The sequence below is a fragment of the Notamacropus eugenii genome, chromosome 5 (assembly GCF_028372415.1).
Source record: "Notamacropus eugenii isolate mMacEug1 chromosome 5, mMacEug1.pri_v2, whole genome shotgun sequence".
Classification (NCBI taxonomy): Eukaryota; Metazoa; Chordata; class Mammalia; order Diprotodontia; family Macropodidae; genus Notamacropus; species Notamacropus eugenii.
Window position 1 is genome coordinate 115,504,491 of NC_092876.1, and position 21,733 is coordinate 115,526,223.

General features: G+C 38.1%; 1 protein-coding gene across 1 annotated transcript in view; it reads right to left on the reverse strand.

Annotated features, from left to right (window-relative positions):
* CCDC83 (coiled-coil domain containing 83) overlaps positions 1–21,733 on the reverse strand; it is a 73,649-nt gene that overhangs the window by 22,384 nt on the left and 29,532 nt on the right. Inside the window, exons 4-7 of the mRNA XM_072610666.1 lie at positions 20,102–20,270; positions 16,181–16,348; positions 13,130–13,221; positions 11,123–11,191 (exon numbers count right to left, since the gene is read on the reverse strand). Coding sequence (XP_072466767.1) covers positions 11,123–11,191; positions 13,130–13,221; positions 16,181–16,348; positions 20,102–20,270 — 498 coding nt within the window. The remainder of the gene's footprint in view (positions 1–11,122; positions 11,192–13,129; positions 13,222–16,180; positions 16,349–20,101; positions 20,271–21,733) is intronic.

Below are 21,733 nucleotides of genomic sequence, written 5' to 3' on the forward strand. Positions count from 1 at the left end.
GTCTCTCCGGAGCAGAAATCTCCCTCGCTCCAATACTCCGTGGTCTCTGGGTGCAGAATTCGCCCTGGCTTGGTCCCCTCTAGCCGTTCTGTGGTTTGTGTGTTTGGAGCTATGTGTATGTGCGTCTTTCTACTTCGCCATCTTGGCTCCGCCCCTGGTTTTCTCTTTATGACAATTGATTTTCACCCAATTTTCAATGAAATAATTGTACTTAGATCTCTTATTTTCCAGCATCTATTTAAAATTGAAATTAATTAATAATTAATTTGAAAGGTTAGGTTAGAATTTCTTTATTTGCACACCATAACTTTTTCCTGTTTTCTTTCTCTTCTCTGTCTTTCTGTTCATTTTGATCTTTGTTCTAAAAAACAGGTGGTTTGTTGATTCAAAGATGACTCCCACATCAGACATCAATCACTTCCTGCCTGCTAAACTATGATGTTCCACTTTTATGATGTTATTTGGTACTTGCCGTATCCTATGCCTTCTGATGCTTTTCAACAAAGTTTTCATAATGTATGTTGTTGTTCAGTTGTATTCAATTCTACGTGTCCTCACAGACTACAGTATGCTAGGCCCTTCTATTCTCCACCACCTCTTGAAGTCTGTCCAATTTCACGTTCGTTGTTTTGATGATATATTTATCTATCGCATCCTCTGCCATCCCTTTTCCTTTTCCCTTCAATCTTTCCCAAAATCAGAGTCATTTCCAAAGAGTCCTATCTTTTCATTATGTGGCCAAAGTATTTTTGCTTTAGTTTCAGTATTTAACCTTACAGTGCATAACCTCATTTTCTTTAAGTATTGGCTGAGTTGATCTCCTTGCTGTCCAAGGGACTTAAAAAAGTTTGGATTTGAACCCAGGTGTTGGATTTGAACTCAGTTCTTGAATTTGAACTCCAAGCCTGGGTCCCTGTCCACTGTGCTACCTGGCTGTCCTTTTCATGATGCATAGGTGTGAATTTTCTGTGTAGCGTACAACTCTTGTCTTCTAGTATTCTTTTTTCCCTGTTCAAATTTTCCTAAGTATTTCTACTGTCCATGACTACTTCCATATCTCTTCACTTGAAATTATTAGATGTCATTATGTATGGTCATCATTTAGAAGTTCTCCTCAATTTCTTCAAAAAATTTCTCTCTTCTTTTTTCCTCTGCAACAGATATTGGGGCATAGGCAAAAATCATTTTCAATTTATTGTTTACACTGCAAAACTGGCTGAACAAATGTCCCCATGATGTTTTGTTTCTTCATTGGTTGTGGAGTTTCAACTTCAAAGTGACATAATTCCAGAGTGGTGGCAAAGAAAGAGAGGGAGGGGCCAACACAGAAGAAAGTTTCTTTGACAGACAGTGGGCTAGGGTGAGAGTCTTTTTTGAATCACTTGTTACGTTTAATAAACTTGTTCCATGTTCCGTCTCTTAATACCTTGGTGCTAGCAAGGAAAATAAAAACACCTAAATGAGAGCAAAATACATAACATTCCATCATAAATACATGTCATACACAAGGGAAATGCTGACTTGGAAGAAAGGGAGGTACGTTTACAAGGAGACACCCACTATAGTATGAATCTTAAGTCTTCAAAGGGCTAGTGCTGGCTGATACAAAAGACATTATAGGAGCTCATTTTGGATGTTTGTGAATTATTTACAGAAAGAATTGAACCAAATTAAGAATACTTATTTTAGCTTTGCAGAAATCCACTTTTTAAAAAAAAGTCTGGACTATATTAAAGTTTCTAACGTAGAATACAATATTAAAAAAAAAAAATTGTGTGTAGAAGTTCCCAAACTTGCTGCCGCCTTTTCAAAAAACAAAATTATTCAACACTCCCTTGGAAATCTACTTTCTTTAACTCTTTGTTTTTTTTAATTGCATCATTTCAAAAATATATAAGATATATATATATTTTTTCAAACAACAATCTTAAATTTAATAATGTATTATAAATTTGTGGGGTTGTTCCTGCATTGAAATTTTGATGATGCACTGTTGTGTCATGTAACCAAATAGTATGATATTGTAAACAAGTCATTATAAGCACGTATTCCTGCCAAAGCATGCTGAACTTCCCAACAATGTGTGACATGCTTGCCTGCCAATTTTTGCTTGTTAAGACCTCCTGGTAGACTTCTGCATTTTGTGCATTTATTTGGAAAATAATGTAATCACCACAACTTTAACTCTGTTACGCAACAGATGAAACGTGTGTGAGTGATTTTTCAAAATTTTATCTTCTTTTCTTTCCTCATGCTTCCACCGCCCCCTTATTTTTATTCAACAGCTCCCAACAGCACCTGAGGCTACTACTGTCCCCCTGGACCATTCCAGCACGCCCCCCCAGGGGGTAGTATCAGCCACTTTGGAAACCTATGGACTCTAGACTGACAGTTTTAGCAATATTTTATTCAGTATAAACTTTGCTAACAGTATTAGCAAATTTGATTCTTTTATAGTTGTTCTAAAGTGGATTGTCTTATGGTATGTGCTGAGGTGCCATTGAATAATTGTGTGTGGGAGGAAGTGATGGCCATAATTAAATTATTGGCCAACCAGCATTCAGAATTTGAAATACATCTTCAGCAAAGACAGTTGTTTCGTACTGAAAACACATTGAAATAATACTACTGAGTCTTGAGAATAATGCCTTCAAGTAGAAAGATAAGGCAGCAGCTACAATATGCAGGATATCTGATATTGTAACATCTTTAGATCCCCAAAGATACACCTGGAGGGGAACCTCATAAGACTAAACCCTTCAATGATCCTCTTCATCTGGTTTCTTCATCTGGATGTGGGGATCCCCAGAGAGTTGAGGTGCTTGACTCAAGAAATTCAAAGTCCTTTCCTCTTGTAGGAGATTGGGGCTCTACTCTCAGCAGGGTTATATATCTGAAAGACTGTATAGGCTCTCAGGAGTATGAAGTTCATCAGAGAGTGAGGAGAGCAAGAGCTGCAACATCAGACAGAAAGAAGTTGTTCATATATATGAGTTGCTCATATACACATTCCCTGAGGGAAAGTTCTTATAGCCTCATGCTCCCGTCAAGGAGCCGTATCCTCAAAAAAACCCTGTGGCACCAGAGATGGCAGTGGACAAAGGTAGCAATGAAGCAGTGAGGAGTTCTTAGATCCAGCAGAAGAGTCCCTGGACCAAGTCAATTCCAAGAAGGAATTTCTTGACCAAGCAGGAAGCAGAGCAAGAGACACAGCCACCAAATATAGAAGAACATCCAGACATTGTAGTTTAATGTATTGCGCATTATGTGACCTGTGAAAGTCCTGGAGAGAAGGATGGATTACTAATTCCAAATGCTTTTCCATTGATGGTGGTCCTACCTAGGTATGTGTTGGTGGTGCCATTGAATAATTGTGTGTTGGAAGGAGTAATAACCGTAATTAAATTATTGGCCAACTGGCGTTCAGAATTTGAAATACATCTTCAATGTATCATACTTCAATAGAGAAGTACTATAAGGCTAGAAGAATATAAAGTGTTCCAACGAGGTGGGGCCCAAAAAGATAGATGGATACTCTATTCTATAGCAATCCTGTTTTATTTTCCCTTCTAGAGTTGGAATGGGGAAGGGGTATGTCAACTTAGGACAGTACTATAATTGGAAAGTGGTGATCATAAAAGAGGGAAAGAAATTTGTTTGGACTATAATCTTGGAAATGAGTCCTTTCTTTTTTTATCTTATTTTTCAAATAAAGTATGTTCTCTAGCTGATGTTTGTATGTTTTTAGCTTTAGTGTTTGCATAGAAGCTGAGGACTTATTCCATAGAGACACTGAGTCAGTTTCTGACCTTCTCAGTAGAAGCTCTGGTTGGAGGCATGAGTCAGAAAGAGGGAATTAGCAAGAAGTCTCAAGGCTGGATCTGTGTATGTGTATGTCTATATATGTCTGTGTATGTCTATATGTATGCTGTGTATGTCTATGTCTTTATCTATCTGTCTATACATGCACACATAGATACACATGTATATACATAGATGTGTATTTGTGTATATATGCATTTGTACATATCTATAGGTTATGTATGTATACACATACATCATAGCCATGTGCATGCATGCACACATAAATGTATATGGATGGATGAATATAGAAATGGATGGGATAATGTTGGACCCATGATTTTACTGGTATAGGCATCTCTTGACAAAGACATTTCCTCTACCAGGGTGCAATGACACTTTCTCTGTAGATTATAGTTTTAAAGAGTTGTTGATCACTGAGAGGTTAAATACTTTTCCAGGTATCACACAGACAATATGTGTTACAGGCAGAATGTGAACTTAGTCCTGATTCTGAAAACTGATGACAACTCATTCTGAGCTGAGTTTTTCATTCACTCTGCTTTGGTGCTTCTCAGTAGGAAGGCATGCATGTATACATGTACACATAAACATGCATATATTACAATAGCTCACATATATTTTATACACATATGGGTCTTTATTGTAGATTGTATTTGCATGTTTATACACATACATGCATACATATGTGTATATATTCTTCAGACAGATAGTGAGCTGCACCCAGAACTGAATAGGAGAAGGGGAAAGGGTAGGAAATTGAAGAGCATTTTCAATAATCCCAAGATGCAACTTGTTAAAGTCATCCTTTACCACTGATATTCACATATCCTCTCAGTGATACTATAAGACTATAAGTTATGGTTCACCATCATCACCAAAGAGTCAAAACTATGGTTAATTTGAAGAGATATGGAAAAATACAAGGTGCATTTAAGTATTTCCAATGATGCCTTGTGTGCAAAAAGTAGTGCACAATAAATTATCAAGGGTATCTATGATAAGAACAGGAGGTTAGATGGTCATGTAGTCAGATGGAGGGATAGTCAATGGGCATTCAAAGTCTCACAGACATTAAAAGACTTCGAGAAAGGCCTCTAGCACATTGGATAGCTTCTCTTACTAAGTATTTATGGAAGGACATAGGTGAGAAGGAATGGATGGGTTGTGATCTGCTTAGTGGAGGGATTGCTTTGATGAGATCAATGGATACATTAAATAAGACATAGTATCTATATATAAGGAGTTTACAAGATTATTCTGACAGTAGTTTTTAAGATTGGAAAAGGGACACTTAAAAGAAAGGAAAATACCTAAGAAGTTATTGTGGTAGATGATGACAATAAGAAGTAAAGATTATAGAAAACTATTTGTAAATTTTTAAAAATTAGATAGGAAACATGAAGGTGAAAAAGTAATAGCAATGATAACAATAGCCTATATTTATATAGCGGTTTAAAGTGGAGAAAGAGCTATCCATGTGTTATCTCCTTTAAGTTCTAAACCAGCTCTATTAAGGGATCTACAGGAATCAGCCTTATTTTATAGGTGATAAAACTGAGACTTGGAGAGTGTATGTGATTTGGCCAGGATCACACAAGAATATTTGAGATATGAGATCTCCACCCGTATCTTTCTTGGAGCAATTTTAGGGGAAAAAAAGAACAAATCTGGAGGAGGTATTATCAAAAGATGGTTGATGCAAAATGGAGGATCAGTCTCTTGCAATGTCACAAGTTCCCAAGAAGAGGCAATATTAATTTACTAACTAGCTACTATACCTGTAAGTCAATAGCTGATAATATTGAATCTTTTTTAACTACTAGATTTAGGTACCATTTTTAAACTTAAAATCTTAAACACTTCCTGTTTAGTATAATATTCAAGCCTTAAGTAATGCAAAGACATCTCCAACCATATACAAATATCTATCTTATAAGCAGTTAGTCTGTTCTTGGTCACTTTGAGAAAGGAGGAATTACTTATATTTTTCCTCTAATTAAACCATCAAAGAACAACTTACCACTGATCAAAAGAGAAATATATCAAATCCAACAAAATCTGTAAGTATATGGTAGAGATTAATGAAATAAGAGGTTGATATTTCTAGGTATCATATGCTAAACGATAATTCAATCAATCAAGAAGCGTTTATTAAGCATTTACTTTATGCTAGACACTGTGCTAGGCACTAGGGATACAAGGACAAAAAAAAAACAAAATAGTCCTTACCTTCAAGAAACTTACAGTCTATTCAGGAAGGTAAGAACGTACATATGTCAGTATACATGTATTATGTATGTATATTTTATTTATATATGTATATACATATAACACTGATAAAGCAACATAATTTATTATATATCAGGCACTGGTGATATTAAGGAAAGGCAAAAATTGTCTTTAGCTTCAAGGTGTTCTAGAATTCTATCCATTATATCACTTGGCCAAGATTTTTTTTAAAATTAGAATATTTTGTAAATTAAATTTTTTTCCTCTTTTTTAAAAAATTTATTTATTTTTTAGTTTTCATTATGTATTTCCACAAGATTTTGAGTTCCAAATTTTCTCCCTATCTCTCCCTCCTCCCCACTCCATGATGGCATGCATTCTGATTACCCCTTCTCCAGTCTGCTCTCCCTTTTATCATCCCCCCTCCCCCATCCCCTTCCCCTTTACTTTCTTGAAGGGCAAGATAGATTTCTATACCCCATTGCCTGTATATTTTATTTCCCAGTTGCATGCAAAAACAATGCATTAATATTTGTTCTTAAAAACTTTGAGTTCCAAACTCTTTCCCCTTCTCCCTCCCCACCCACCTTCATTGAGACGGCAAGCAATTTAACATAGGTTATACATGTGTAGTTATACAAAACACTTCCATAATAGACATGTTGTGAAAGACTATATTTCTCTCCATCCTATCCTGCCCCCCAATTATTTTATTTTCTCCTTTAATCCTCTCTTTTCAAAAATGTTTGCTTTTGACTGCCCGCTCCCCCAAACTACCCTTCCTGCTATCATCACTCCCCTCTTATCCCCTTCCCCCCTACTTTCCTGTAGGGTAAGATATCCAATTGAGTGTGTATGTTATTCCCTCTTTAAACCAAATCCAACAAGAGTAAGATTCACTCATTCCTTCTCACCTCCCTCCTCTTCCCCTGCATTGTGAAACCTTTTCCTTGCCTCTTTTATGTGAGATAATTTACCCCGTTCTATCTCTCCCTTTTTCCTCCCAGTATATTCCTTGCTCATCTCTTAATTTTATTTTTTAGATATCACCCCTTCATATTCAACTTACCCTATGTCATCTATCTACCTATCTATCTATCTATCTATCTATCTATCTATCTATCTATCTATCTATCTATCTATCTATCTGTCTGTCTGTCTGTCTGTCTGTCTAATTTCCTCTGACTACCCTAATACTGAGAAAGGTCTCGTGAGTTAGAAATATCATCTTTCCATGTAGAAATATCATCTTTCCATGTTCAGCTTTAATAAACCTCATATTTCTTTTACCTGTTTACCTTTTCATACTTCTCTTAATTCTTGTATTTGAAAGTCAAAATTTCCATTCAGCTCTGGTCTTTTCAGCAAGAATGCTTGGAAGTCCTCTATTTCATTGAAATTCCATTTTTCTTCTCCTGAAGTATTATACTCAGTTTTGCTGGGTAGGTGATTCTTGGTTTTAATTGTAGTTCCTCTGACCTCTGGAATATCATATTCCAAGCCCATTGTTCCCTTAATGTAGAAGCTGCTAGATCTTGTGTTATTTTGATTGTATTTTTACAATACTTGAATTGTTTCTTTCTGCCTGCTTGCAATATTTTCTCCTTGACCTGGAAACTCTGAAATTTGGCTACAATAAGACTAGGAATTTTCCTTTTAGAATCTCTTTTCGGAGGAATTTTTTTCAATTTCTATTTTGGCTTCTGGTTCTAGAATATCAAGGCAGTTTTCCTTGATAATTTCTTGAAAGATGATATGTAAGCTCTTTTTTTGATCATGGCTTTCAGGTAGTCCAATAATTCTAAAATTATCTCTCCTGGATCTATTTTCCAGGTCAGAGATTTTTCAAATGAGATATTTCACATTGTCTTCTATTTTCTCATTCTTTTGGTTCTGTTTTATTTCTTGATTTCTCATAAAGTCATTAGCTTCCATTTGCTTCATTCTAATTTTTAAGGAATTATTCTTTTCAGTGAGCTGTTGGTCTTCCTTTTCCATTTGGCCAATTCTACTTTTTAAGGCATTCTTCTCCTCATTGGCTTTTTGGATCTCTTTTGCTATTTGTGTTAGTCTATTTTTAAAGTTTTATTTCTTCAATATTTTGGGGGTCTCCTTTAGCAAGCTGTTGATTTGTCTTTCATGATTTTCTTGCATCACTCTCATTTCTCTTCCCCATTTTTCCTCTCCTCTTACTTGATTTTCAAAATCCTTTTTGAGCTCTTCCATGGCCTGCAACCAATTCATATTTTTCTTGGAGGCTTTTGATATAGGAGCTTTGACTTTGTTGTCTTCTGGTTGTATGTTTTGATCTTCTTTGTCACTACAGTAAGATTCTATAGTCTGAGTTTTGTTTTTGTTTTGTTTTTTTTTTTACTTTTTCCCAGTCAAATATTTGACTTTCTAACTCTTTGTCAAGGTAAAATTCTGCTTCCATTGGGGGTGTGGGTGGGTGTGGGTATACTGTCCCAGGCTTCAGTGGTTTTGTATCAGCTGCTTGATCCTCCACCATCTGTGAGCCCAGAGATCCAGAAGCAGTCTCTGCTGCTGCTGCTGCTACAGCTGCCACTACCTCCATCACCCTGGGGCTGGGGCTGGACCCCAGCCAGTCTGAGTGCTCCTTTCTCACCCAGGTCCCACAGAGTTTTCCCACTGACCTTTTTGGCATTTGTGGGTTGAGAAGTCTGGAAACTGCCACAGCTGCCAATGATTCAGTTTCCTGAAACCTGTTCCAGCCCTTTTGTGTCAGCATGCCCCATGCCAGACGGCATTCTGCCACCTGCCCAGTGCAATAGACCCTTCCTCTCAAGTTTCCAGATTGTCTTGGGTTGGATATTTGTTTCACTCTGTCATTTTGTGGGCTCTGTAGCTCTAGAATTTGATTAACATCATTTTTACAGGTATTTGGAGGGCTTTGGGGGAGAGCTCAAGGAAGTCCCTGCTTTTACTCTGTCTCTAAGAATTTTTTTAAAAGCTATTTGATTATCATTGGTAATTTTAGAGAAGGAAGTTTCAATTGAGTGGCCATATTGGAAGACAGTTTGCAGAGGATTTTGAAAAGGTAAGTATACAGGTAGGCAGTGCAGTGGATAGAGTGCTGGACCTTGTGTTAGGAATTCAAACCACCTATGTGATTCTGGGAAGGCGATTTGACTTATTTCCTCATCTGTAAAATGGGGACAATTATAATACCTATCTCTCAGAGTTGCTGTGAGGATAAAATGAGATATTTGTGAAGCACTTTGCAAACCTTAAAGCACTTTAACAAATGTTACCTATTATTCTTAGGAGAGAGTGAGAAAAGAAGATTTGAAGATATCCAAATGCAGATGACTTTTTCAAGTTTAGCTGCAAAAGGAGAAGAGATACAGCATAATAACTATTGGGGATGGAAAGCTCTAGTGGTCATTTTTAAGGGTAGAAGAGATCTAAGCATGTTTGTAGGTATGAGGGAAGGAATCAGTAGACAAAGAATAATTAAAGACCAGAGATGCAGACTGAGGATAATAGTTGAGGTAATCTGATAGAGAAGATGGGGGCCATGGAATCAAGGGTTCATGTAGAGAAACTGATCTTGACAAGAAGAAAGACCATCTCTTCATCAGAGACCAGAGGAAAAGAGGAGATAGTGAGGGACAGTGTCAGAGGGATGTGAGATAGGGAAAAGATGGGAAGAGGGAGCTCACAGCTTACTTACTAAGAGTGACCAATTATCTTGGTAAAGTATGAGAGAAAATCCTCAACTTAAAAGGTATAGAAAGTGCAAGCTGTGGGTGACTTGAAGAGCAAAGAAAAAGATTAGAATAGCCTCTGTGATGAGTGAGATAGAGAATCAATTAGGAAGGAATAGGATTGCCTTGCTGCAGTGAAGACCCAATTATCAATAATTTTTTTTTTTTGAGAAACAGTCTTTATTGGTAAAAATGACTTAAGGGGAATTAGGAATCAATAATAAAAGCCCACATTTAAACAGTACTTTAAGGTTCACAAAGCCCCTTGCTGACAACAACTGAGTTTGGTTTCTGTCACTTGTAGCCTGCATGATTTTGGGTGAGGGGGCCATCTCTAGTCGTCTTGATCTATATCCTGCCACTGGACCCTGATGGCTTCAGAAGAGAAAGCAAGGCTGGTGACCACACAAGCGCCCTCTCCCCCCAATCCAATTCACCCAAAAGTCATGGCATCACTCCCCCGCCCCGCCACATCACAGCCCTCCTGGAGAACAAAGGACATACAACAAAAACCATGATTTAGGGTGAGACATAACTTTCTGAAAGTAAAGTTTAACAAAGTTACATGACGTCTTCAAGGTCCTGTGGGCTCAAAATGGCAACATCAGAAATATAAGCTCAAATTTTTAATATCAATCTAGTATTCTTTTTACTACCCTACAGCTACCTACCAATGGGGCAAAGAAGGCAGTTTCAAGATAAGAACTTTGGGGTTGAAATGTCATCCTCTTTTATTCTCCCTGCTTTTTTGCACCAAGATAATATCCATCTATAATGGTCCAATGGGACTTTTTTTCCCTTTTCCCTAGGTGTACATTAAAGAAGATAGGAGAGCATTTTCTCTTAGCTGCTAAATATTTATTCTATGGTACTAATCAATAGAAACAGCTAGTGGATAGTCTGCCTGGGAGGTAAGAAAACTTGGATTCAAGTTCCACTTGTAACACATCCCGGCTGTATGACCATGGGCAAATCAGTCAACAAACTTTTAGTGCCTTGGGCAACTTTCTAAGACTATATATTGCAAAACAGTTACTGATCTGCTTTGGTAGGGGTTTCCTCAGTGGAGTTCTGTATACCAGTGAAACCACAGAAGAAGAAAAAAGCTGATAGATGCAATATAAACTGGGGTCATGGGGTGATAATAAAATTTTTATAAAAGATTTGTGTAGTAACAAAGTTAAGACTTAAATGGAAAAAATAATTATCTTATCCCAGTCATGCTTCTGCGCTTTTTCATGACTTTGTCTGTCCTAAATAATGGAATTTAATGATCTGAAAAAAAGTCACATTTGAACCTAAAAATGAAGCTATTATTTTATGTTAAATATTTTACTTACTTCTTTTTTAAGCCAGTCATTCTCCAAGATTTCTCTACTGCTACGTTTATCAATGTTTTTTACAGCATTCTAAAAAAAAATAATAATATTTATGTTTCAAAGAAAAAATTCACAATTCTACAAATTTGAGTTCTTAATCTATCTCTCTACACACTCACACACACACACACACACACACACACACATACACACATCAGTATTTCTGGCCATTCCTTTACATTTCCATTGTTTCAGTGTAAATGAAAAGTTTCAGTTGCATGATTTCATGGTATGATTTTGTCTGTATATCTATAGAGGGTAAATGTTGAACTGGGTGATAAAATGGTTATTCTTGGGATCATTTCTATGACTCATAGTTGCTATTGGCAAATTATACAGAAATCTGTAACAGTTCATATGGCAGTGAGAAGTTATGGATTAATAACACTGTAGTCCATTCATTCCATGCATAAAGACATGAGAATTGTCTTACTATATCATTTACATTTGAACAAAAGCAAGAAAAGAGTGCTAGACCTGAAGTCAAGAAGACCCAGTTTTGAATTTGAACTCAAACACTTATTAGCTGTGTGACCCTGGGCAAGTCAATACCTCCCAGGGTTGTTGTGAGAATGAAATGAGCTATTTATAAAGCGCTTTGCGTAACTGAGTGTTGTATAAGTGTTGGTCTATAAAAATGAGTCATGAAGGAATTCACCTCTTTTTCCCTTGAAGGATTTCCCCTACTGACCCACTGCCTCTAACAGCAAAAACAGAACCTTGCAGAAAGGTTTAGCGATAGTGTATGTTTGCCTGGTCAAGCCTGAGAGTGGAATGACTGGACCTCTAGTTTCTGGTGTTGCCATCTGCTTTTTTTTTCTTTTCTGAACACAGGTCAGAGACTAGCAGTTATGAAGATGGAGGATATTTGAAGGTCTGAGTATTGCCTTATGGGTATTACTGACTTTTAGAATGCCCGAATTCTAGAACTCCAAAGATACCAAAGTGCCTGAGCCTGAGAATCTGGCACTGGCTTCCCAGGAGAAAAAAATCTTCTCAATACTGAAAAGTTTGAATAAGAAAAATGACTATCCTACAATCTAAGTCTATGTCATGGTGGGCAAAGAGATCTAAGACCAAGCAAGCTTCCCTTATATTGCTGAGAATTGCTTCCTGTAGTTCAGATCCAAGGTGGATGGGGGGGAATTTGATCAGTAGCACTATAAGGTATCATTATTTTGGAATTTAATGAAATCTAATGGAAATGGAATGCAATGAGCCTAATGGCCTATTTGAATGCTTTATTCTTCATTTGCTGATCAGTTCCTTTGAATCTTATATATTTAATGAATTTTTGGTGATAGTTGAATTAGAGTCCCATAGCACAAACCATATTGTGCATTCAGTACATATCGAGCAGTGGGGACTTTGCTACACATTTATGCACAAAATATGCATGAGCCATACCTAGGCTTTATTTTGGAGATGATCTTGGATTAACTTCAGGTGGGGTCAATGAGTCAAAAAGATAAGCTGACCCTCTAGCATGATGTCCCCAAGATGAAACTTCTTTCAAAAATCTATTTTATTTGCAATTTAAGATTTCCTTTCCTGGGTTTGTTTTAAAATAAGCATATAAATGCATGGTAGTAGGAAAAGTAATGGATTTATGGCTCACTAGCTCACTAACCTTGGGCAAGTGAAGCTAATTTAGCTAATATAACTCACAAGGTTTTGAGGATCCATTGTTAAAATATTTGTAAACTATAATTACTAAATACAAGAAAGGTTATGATTACTATTACATTTTAGACATTTCATAATTTTATTTACATTACACTTAATCAAATACTTCTTTGTTATAACAGTTAGATATATGGTATTAATTTAATTGAAATAAACTCACTTCCAGTGTATCTGTGTATGTGTATATATATACATATATACATACATATATATGTGTGTATATATATATACATATAGAGAAGCAAGACAAAAGAAAAAAATTATCATTAAACTGAAATATACCTGTGTTGCCAATTCCTTCTTTTCAACCATTTGTTTCAAGGTGTTGCTGTTAATTCTCTTTCTAGTTTCATCCAGAGAAACTCTATAATATTCTTTCAAAATAAAACAAGAAACTATGAGCAGGTCTAATTTCAGGCACAGATTTCTTCTTCTCTTTTCTCCATTGAGAGTATCTTCCTCTCATTTCTGTGTTCCTTTCCTGATTTTCAGCATCCTTCCCCAAACCTCTCCCCTACCCCTCCACCAGTAAGTCAGAGCTTTCACACAAGATTCCCACTGTTAGACATTAGGAATGTGTTTCCCAATAGTATTAATATTTTTTAATTGTGTCACAAAGAGGGAATAAATCTCTAATGGTAGAATTTCATACACTATGGCACCTAAATAGCAAAAATATTTTCCAACTGTCTGCCCCTCAGGTCACATCCCGTGTTGGCTGCCTGCTTGGTCCTTGCATAAGATGCATCCTTGGGAAGAAATCTAAGCTGTCTATAGTCATATGGAAAGATGCTATAAATAACCAATAACTGGAGAAATTCAAATTAAAGCAATTTGGAGATGCTAGCTTATACTTATCAGATTGGCAAAGTTAACAAAAATGGAAAATGAAAAGTGTTCAAAGGGTTGTGGGAAAACAGGCACTTTGGCACACTGCTTTTGGAGCTGTGAAGTGGTACAATTCTGGAAAGGGATTTGGAACTACACAGAAACATTACTGAACTGTGCACATCCTTTAACCCAGCAATACCAGTAATAGGCCTATCTGTACCCAAAAGCTGTCAAAGAGGAGGAAAGGTCGGGCCAAGAACTGGAAACTAAGGAGTGCCCATTAATTGCAGAATAGTTTAACAAACTGAGGCATGTGAATTCAATGTAATATTATTGTGCTGCAAAAAAAAAATAATGAAAGGGACAGTTTAGGAGAAATCTGGAAAGACTTTTATAAAATGATACAGGGTGAAGGGAGCAAAACAACTTTGTAAAATGAATGATTTGATGAAAGACTTTAAAAGACTAAAGAACTCCGATTAACACAATGATCAATCATGATTCCAGAGGATCTACCCATTTACTGACCAGTGTAGATGGGTTAACTATGCAAAATGTCTTGCATTTTTTACATGGCTGATTTGGGAATTTGTTTCATAACTACAAATGTACTAAAAGGGCTTTGTTTTTCTTTTTTTGAGGGGAGGAGAATCTGGAGGTAGAGAAAATGCTTGTTAATTTAAAAATAAAATCAGAAAAAACGCTTTCTTAGCTTTAAGTTTCATAAGTTTCCAACAGATGAATAGTTAAAGAATCAATTTAATGTTATTGAATCCATGACCAGAAAGCCACCACTACAAAAAATGATCTAAAAATTTTAACAAACCTAGTAATGCAAAATATATGTCCTACCTAACTCTCTAATGTATTTGGAACTTTTCTGGCTAAGGTAGGGAAAGCTGGAAGTAAAAGAGTTTTGTTAGAACTACTTAGGCTAGCGATTTTGGATATTTAAATCTCTAAACACAACGTATTCCAGAATCTCTTCAGGCATTCAGTAAAGTGGGCAGCATCTCTGACAACTAAACACAGAATATTCCACTAGACATATTCTGCCTTCCCAGCAACATATTTCATAAAAAGCTCTCTCTAAAGATAGGGAGAAATAAAGCAGAATCTAACTCAAGCCACCAACTAGAAGACAGTGAGAACACCTGCTTATGTTCTAGTATTTATCCTTCAAACAAGGAAGGAAAGAATGAAGGAAGGGAGGAAGGGAGGAAAGAAGGGAAGGAGGGAAGGATAGAGAAGAAAGGAAGAGAAAGAAGAGAGGGAGGAAAAGAGGGAGAGAGGGACAAAAAGAGGAAGGAGAAGGAGGGGAGAGAAGGAAGATAGAAAACGAGAATTTATTAGTCATTTACTATGTGCCAGGCACTGTGCAAATTGGATATGATCCAAGCAAAAAGAAAGACCATCCCCGCTTGTAATGAACTTACATTCCTATGGGGGAAGACAACAAGTAAAGGTGAGCTGAAAAGAAGAAGGTTGGCAGGGAGAGGAATGAAGGGACCTTAGCAAAGGGAGAGGAGGGCTGGCCTGGCAGAGGAACATTCCAGGGTAAGAAGGTTGCCAGGATGGTTGGATATCACAAGGTGAGGAGGTCTCAGGCACTGAGGGAAATTCTAGGATGAGAGGGCAACTGAGGAATGATTTTGATGACTGGAAAGTCATGAGCAGAGTCAGGAGGAGGTTGGAGCCTGACCAGCCTGGGCCCCTCTACAAAAGGGAGGCCCTAGGAGGAATTCACCAACAGAAGATGTGTGAGAATCTGATAAACATTGCTGTGCTCACTGACAAATTATGGAAGATTGTGCATTCTTGCATTACATTAACTACTTGGGTAGTGTAGTATCAGTGTGGTACAATGAAGAGTACTGGCTTTGTCATCAGAAGACCTGGGTTCCATCCTGTGTCTGACAACAAATGCCTATATGACTTTGGACAAGTGGACAAGTCACTTAAACCCCTGAGCCTCTGTTTCCTCATTTACAAAATGAGGGGTCGGCCCAGGTGGCCCTACTCTGTCGGTAAATATACATTTCCACAGAATACCCTCTCTATTCCAAGCTTTATGACAGGTCAAATCATACAGTCATAGAGAATACATAGAAAAGTTGCATCACGGTCAGAAGGAATCTTTACTGGCAGTCAAAGAAAACATCTGTTTGCTCTGCTTTCATTGGCTGAAAGCACATTCCTCTCCATCTTTGCTTCCCCTTCCATCTACTGCATTTCAAAGTTAGTTTTCTGGATGCCCACTGGTCCCCTTAGCCAGTCTTTTTCTGTACCAAAATCTATTGCATATTATGGTTGCAGTTCCCTTCTACAATCTCTGGAAACCTCATTCTAGGGTTTAGAGAGCCTCTTTCCCTTCCCCAACTCCTTGTGTTAATGTTGGTGGTTTATAATTTGAGGAGTACTCTTTTTCTCCTTCCCCATTCCAGTATTGTCTTCCTTCTGAGAATTCATTCTATGTACTTGGAGGAGTTTAGAGAGACTGACCTGACATTTTCCTTGTATTCTCTTTAACTAAACTGATGTCATTTTCTAAGGAAGTGATGAGCTTTGCATGTTGTTCACTCCCTACATTCTTGTACTCCTCCCAATATTCCCTCTCTCCTAGTTTCTCAAGGAATAGTTTCTCGGCACTATTTATCTTCAAGCGCATATCTGTTGAAAGAAAACAAAGATGCAACGTCATAATCCATTATTTCTACCATATTGTTTGCTGAATGATAATGCCAGTTACTAGTATGTTTTCTTCAGTCATATCCAACTCTCTGTGACCCCATTTGGGGTTTTCTTGGCAGAGATACTGAAGTGGTTTGCCATTTCTTTCATTTTACAGATGAGGAAACTGAGGCAAACAGCATTGAGAGACTTGCCCAGGGTTATACAACTAGTTAAGTGTCTGATGCCAGATTTGAATTCAGGAAGATGAATTTTCCTGACTCCAGGCCCAGCATTCTATCTACTGTCACCTACCTATGACTAATACCTGAAAAACACCATTGTCACATAAAACAACTTGATGACACTTTTGTTTTAAACCATTCTTTAAGAAAAATTTCTTCATCTGTCACTCCTGTTTCAAATATTTCAAGAAGGATTGCTTTCTTGGTCACCCTGAGAGCTTACATGGTTTTTCTGATGATCAAAAGTTCGAGCGTCACCTATAACGATTGGCTTGTTTGCCTGAAAAGAATATAATGGTCCTGCTTTATACACTGTTACATTGCTATGCAATTTTGTGTTTGTAGAGTTTGTTGGAACACATTTACTATCCAGACTTATCACACTTGTGAGCAAGAATTAATTTTTACTTAGGTCACTACCAAGGTTCTGGCAATTCTCTTTATTGAAATGTCTCTGATGAATTCATCACAAAGTTCAATGTTTGGACTGCCTTATGGTGAAGTGATAGGGTATACTCACCATGAAAACTTTTTCTTTCCATTTCTAATCATATGAATGAGTATTTTTCAAGGATGAAATATGTATATATATATATCCAATATATTGGAAAAATTGGAATATATATAGGAAATATATACTTCCAATATAGAAGTAGTCATATATTAGAAAGACTCCTGGATTTGGAGGGAAAAGAGTCTCAATTCCAGATCTGTCCCTTTCTTTTGTGATTGTGTCTATGTCTCTTCATCTCTCTGAGTTTTAGCTTCGTCATCTGTAAAATGAGGGTATTTAATCTACTTCCTGTGACTGTTATGTGGTCCCAGGTATCTGGAATGCAAACAGAGAGCTTTGACAGCATCTCCCCACATGGAGAGGTTAAGGGCCTTCTTTCAGGAGAATTGTGAGGATGAGCCCTGGAAGGGCCAAGAAGAGGCATTGGAACCCAAGCAGACATTCTGTAATGGGCTCCAGGTGGTAAACCATATGAGGAAATGCCATCAGAGACACACTGCACATGCTCCTGACTTCTCAATGGTAGCAAGACATTGATAATAATAATAGCTAACATTTATATCGACCTTATCATGTACCAGGTACTGTGCTAAATACTTTACAAATATTAGTTCATCTGATCTTCACACAGGTGCTATTACTATCCCCATTTTACAGCTGAGGAAACTGAGGCCAATGGAGGTTATTAAGTGACTTGCCCAAGGTCACCACAACTACTATCTGAGACTTGGATTCAAGTCTTCCTGAGTTTACATCTAGCACTCTATCCTCTGTGCCACACAGGTAAGTCCAGCAGGGAGAAGTTTAATTTCATTTAAATTCATCCTAAGCCAATATCCCTGCTAAACCCTTATTCTGATAGATCTCTGTGTATTTAATTGCAACACTTTGTTGCTGAATAATTTTTAAAAGAGACCATCACAGTGGCTGCTAGGTGGCACAGTGGATAGCGCATTGGACTTAGAATTGGAAAGATTCATTTTCATGAGTTCAAATCCTGCTTCAGATAGTTATTAGCTGTGTGATCTGTAAAATGAGCTGGGGAAGGGAATGGTAAACCATTCCAGTATCTTTGCCAAGAAAACCCCAAATAGAGTCACAAAGAGTCAGACACAACTGAAAAACAATTCAACAATTACAGATGTCGACATACTCATAAATGTTTAATAGCTAGTTCTTTGGGTTGGGGACAGGGAGAAGTAAGTATGTTGGACATACTTTTAAGTTTAATTTGCATTAATAATATTTTCCCCATCATTTTAAACCTAGACAATCAACAAAACAGTAAACCAAGCCCTGGTTTGCAGCATGTACCAGTTCCAAAGATGGAAATGGTCACACTGAATATTTAACAAGTGGCTCCCATGAGCTAGTTCAAGCAGGCATTACCATATATCAGCAATGCCAGGTAGTTGATCTAGGAGACTCTCCTCATCATAACCAGGAAGGCAGCAAATTTGTCAGTAGCCCTAATAACAGTTTCAGACTTTCTACTATTCCAAGATTGCCTTTAAGCAGTTGATTAAAAGCAGGCAAGCCTCTGGGGTGTTTAGGCTGGGCCATTTTGTTTCAGTGACAGTTATGTGGCTTAACAGGAAGGTAGCACAAGAGAATCATAGAAGACGTTTTCACAGGACAGCAGGATGGCTCTAGGGAGACCAAGTCTATATAGCCTATCTCTCCCCAGGTAGGATGTGTCCCTGGGGAAGTCTTCAGCATTGGACTATGCTCCCTGAGGTCTCTGGCATGAACAAAACATAATAGTTTGGAGATGAGGGTTAGTGTCATAAGGTCAATCCTTTAACACTTCCTGAGCCTTTCCCTAGGGTCATTGCCTTTGTGAGAGGCTGCTGTATCCTGATGACAAGGAGCCCAATGGACTTAATGCTAATGCATACATTTCTACAATCACTTCAGGGTCTAGGGACAGGAGAGGATTGCTCTAGTTTATTAGTTAAATCCAGAATCATCCCAGGCCCTAACTAGTTCCAAAGACTCTCTAAGCGTAACGTCGGTTTTGGAGATACCGCTGAGATTTAGGCTGCTTTATAGATTTCATATCAGCACATCTTTGGTCTGCTCTGGTGTTATCTAAAAGTGATCGAAATTCCTTGGGCATGGTCTGGAAGTTGCATGAAGTTTTCGAGGAGCTTTTCTTGCAAATGGACGGAAGAAGAACCAAATTGTTGCCTCCTGCTCATTGCCAGACCTACTGAGAGAACTAGTCCCAGTTCTGTACCTCACCATCCCTGCTTCCTGGCTCTTGGCTTCTCCAGTTCCTAACCCCTAGCAGTCTCGGGAGCCCAAGGGTATTGGGGTAAACTTGCTTTTAAAACTTCAGTCACAGTAGTAAGGTAAGACTAGGTGTGACTGATGAGTGGGAAGGAAATAAAAATAAGTGAAAGCTATACCCTGTCAAGGTGAAAACTTCCCTGAGGCAGTCCATGTGCATAGGCACTCTCTTGTGTCAGCCTTTCCTCACTTCATATTTCTGGGCTTAGAGCAGGATGGCCTCAATGTGTGATCAGGGGCTATACAAGCTTGGCATATATTCAGCCTTGCTAAAAGACTCACTCCTTTCATACACTCTCTGACACAGCCTAACAGCCTTCTCACAATTCCTCACACAGGAACCTGGCCTCTCCATCCCTTAGACACTAATGTTTTAGCATTATTTTGTGGAGTGAGAGCAGAGTGCCCAAAAGAACTCTGTCCTGTGTTAACAATATTATGCAATTATCTGAATTCACTGTTTATTTCCCATCCCAGTCTCCAGACTCTGTTCCCCTCCAACTTTTTCTTTTCTGTCTCTTGTTCATATTCCTATGTGGTCTGATTACATAGGAGGTAATAAAGTAACTAATTATGAATTACTAATTGTTCATTAAGAAATGTTCCCAGCATCTTGATCCCACTGCAAGAAAAAAAGACATACCCAACCAACAGTTAAATAAATAAACTGTTACTGATAAAGTTCAGTCATCATTCAATAACCTTTCAAATTTTGTTCCTGGTCTTTAACGAATTTCCATTTTCGTTTCAGGGCCTCTTCTACTTCTTCTCTTGTTACAGCAGATGATGCTGCTGCCTTCTTTTGCTCTTCAGTTAGTTCACTTATTAGATTCCTGATGTGCCACACCTGCTCCGACTTGAGCCTTGCATTCTAAGATTAAAGACAATAGCAAATGAACAACCTTGACTGAAGCATGTACATTTCTTCTCAAGCGTCCCTTTGTTCTCTTTGAGAAAATGCACAGAGTCAGGGGTCAGCAGAAGGAAACTAGTCAGATATATATCTACTCAAGGAAAATGTACATGAATGCCAATATACAGGCACTGGCCACATGGCCTTCTTTAATGACTCCAAGAAAGCAGTGCATCAGGGAAATACACAGATCTAAAGATGGCAGCTGATGGAGACAGATGGCAGCACAGAGAGGAATTCCGGAGCCCAGCTGGGAGCTGTGAGAATACCATCTGACAAAGGGATGGAGATATTCCTAGCCCATGTCTCCCCAACCCAGCAGATGAATTCTTGAATGGCACCAAGTTACTGTGCCAAGCATAAGAATTCCTGGGTCACTTAGAAGCTGGTGCCAAGGAACAGCAAGAGACAGAGTGATGACGGGGAGAAGCAAACCCAGACACCCTGCCCTTCACTGTCACTGTGAGTCGTATGAACTGTGAGTGCCAGAGAAAGGAGTCAATGTCCTGGGGACCTGGAGTGTCTTCATCTTTCCAGAAGGCCTCAATTTCAACATAGTGCTGTAATTTAGAAAACTTTATAGGTCCCTAGGAAAGGTGCAGGTCACTGGAGCGGGGTGGTGTTGCTGGAGTTTCTAACAACAACAAGGGTTTTTTTTTTTTCCTTTGGGTTGGGGGCAGGGAGTAGGAAGGATAAACCTCAAGGTAGTCCTATAAATTTGGAGAACAGTATAGGCTCTTGGCAGGGGGCGGGGGGGATGGGCTCACCAGAGAGGGCAAGAAAGTTGTTTTGATGGGTTATAGGCTTAAATATGAGGCCTTTGCAGTTTTTGCTGTGTTAAATAAAACTTGACCTATATTAGATGTTTTGTTAGCTTGAGCACTTACATGGGAGCTGAGTGCCCTTTTCCTTTTTCTATAGAGATTTTGGCACAAGCCAAATTGTGATTTTCTTTAGGGAAAAATCCTAAATGGGGGCAAATTGAATCAAGTTATTATATTCCTTAAGAAAGAACAAACCCTATTAAAAGAGAGAATAGAATAAATGGAGGTCAGGATAGGATGGAGGGAAATACAGTTAGTCTTTCACAACATGACTCTTAGGGAAGTGTTGTGCATGACTACACATGTATGACCTATATAGAATTGCTTGCCTTATCAATGGGGGTGGATGGGGAGGGAGGAAGGGAAAAAATTTGGAACTCAAAGTTTTAAAAATGAATGTTAAAAATTGTTTTTACATGCAACTGGGAAATAAGGCATACAGGTAATGGGGTATGGAAGCCTATCTTGCCCTGCAAGAAAATAGAGGGGAAGAGGATAAGAGGGGGGGTGTGTGATAGAAAGGAGGGCAGATTGAGGGAAGGGGTGATCAGAGTGCACACTGTCTTTGGATGGGGGAGGGGAGAGATGGGAGAAAAT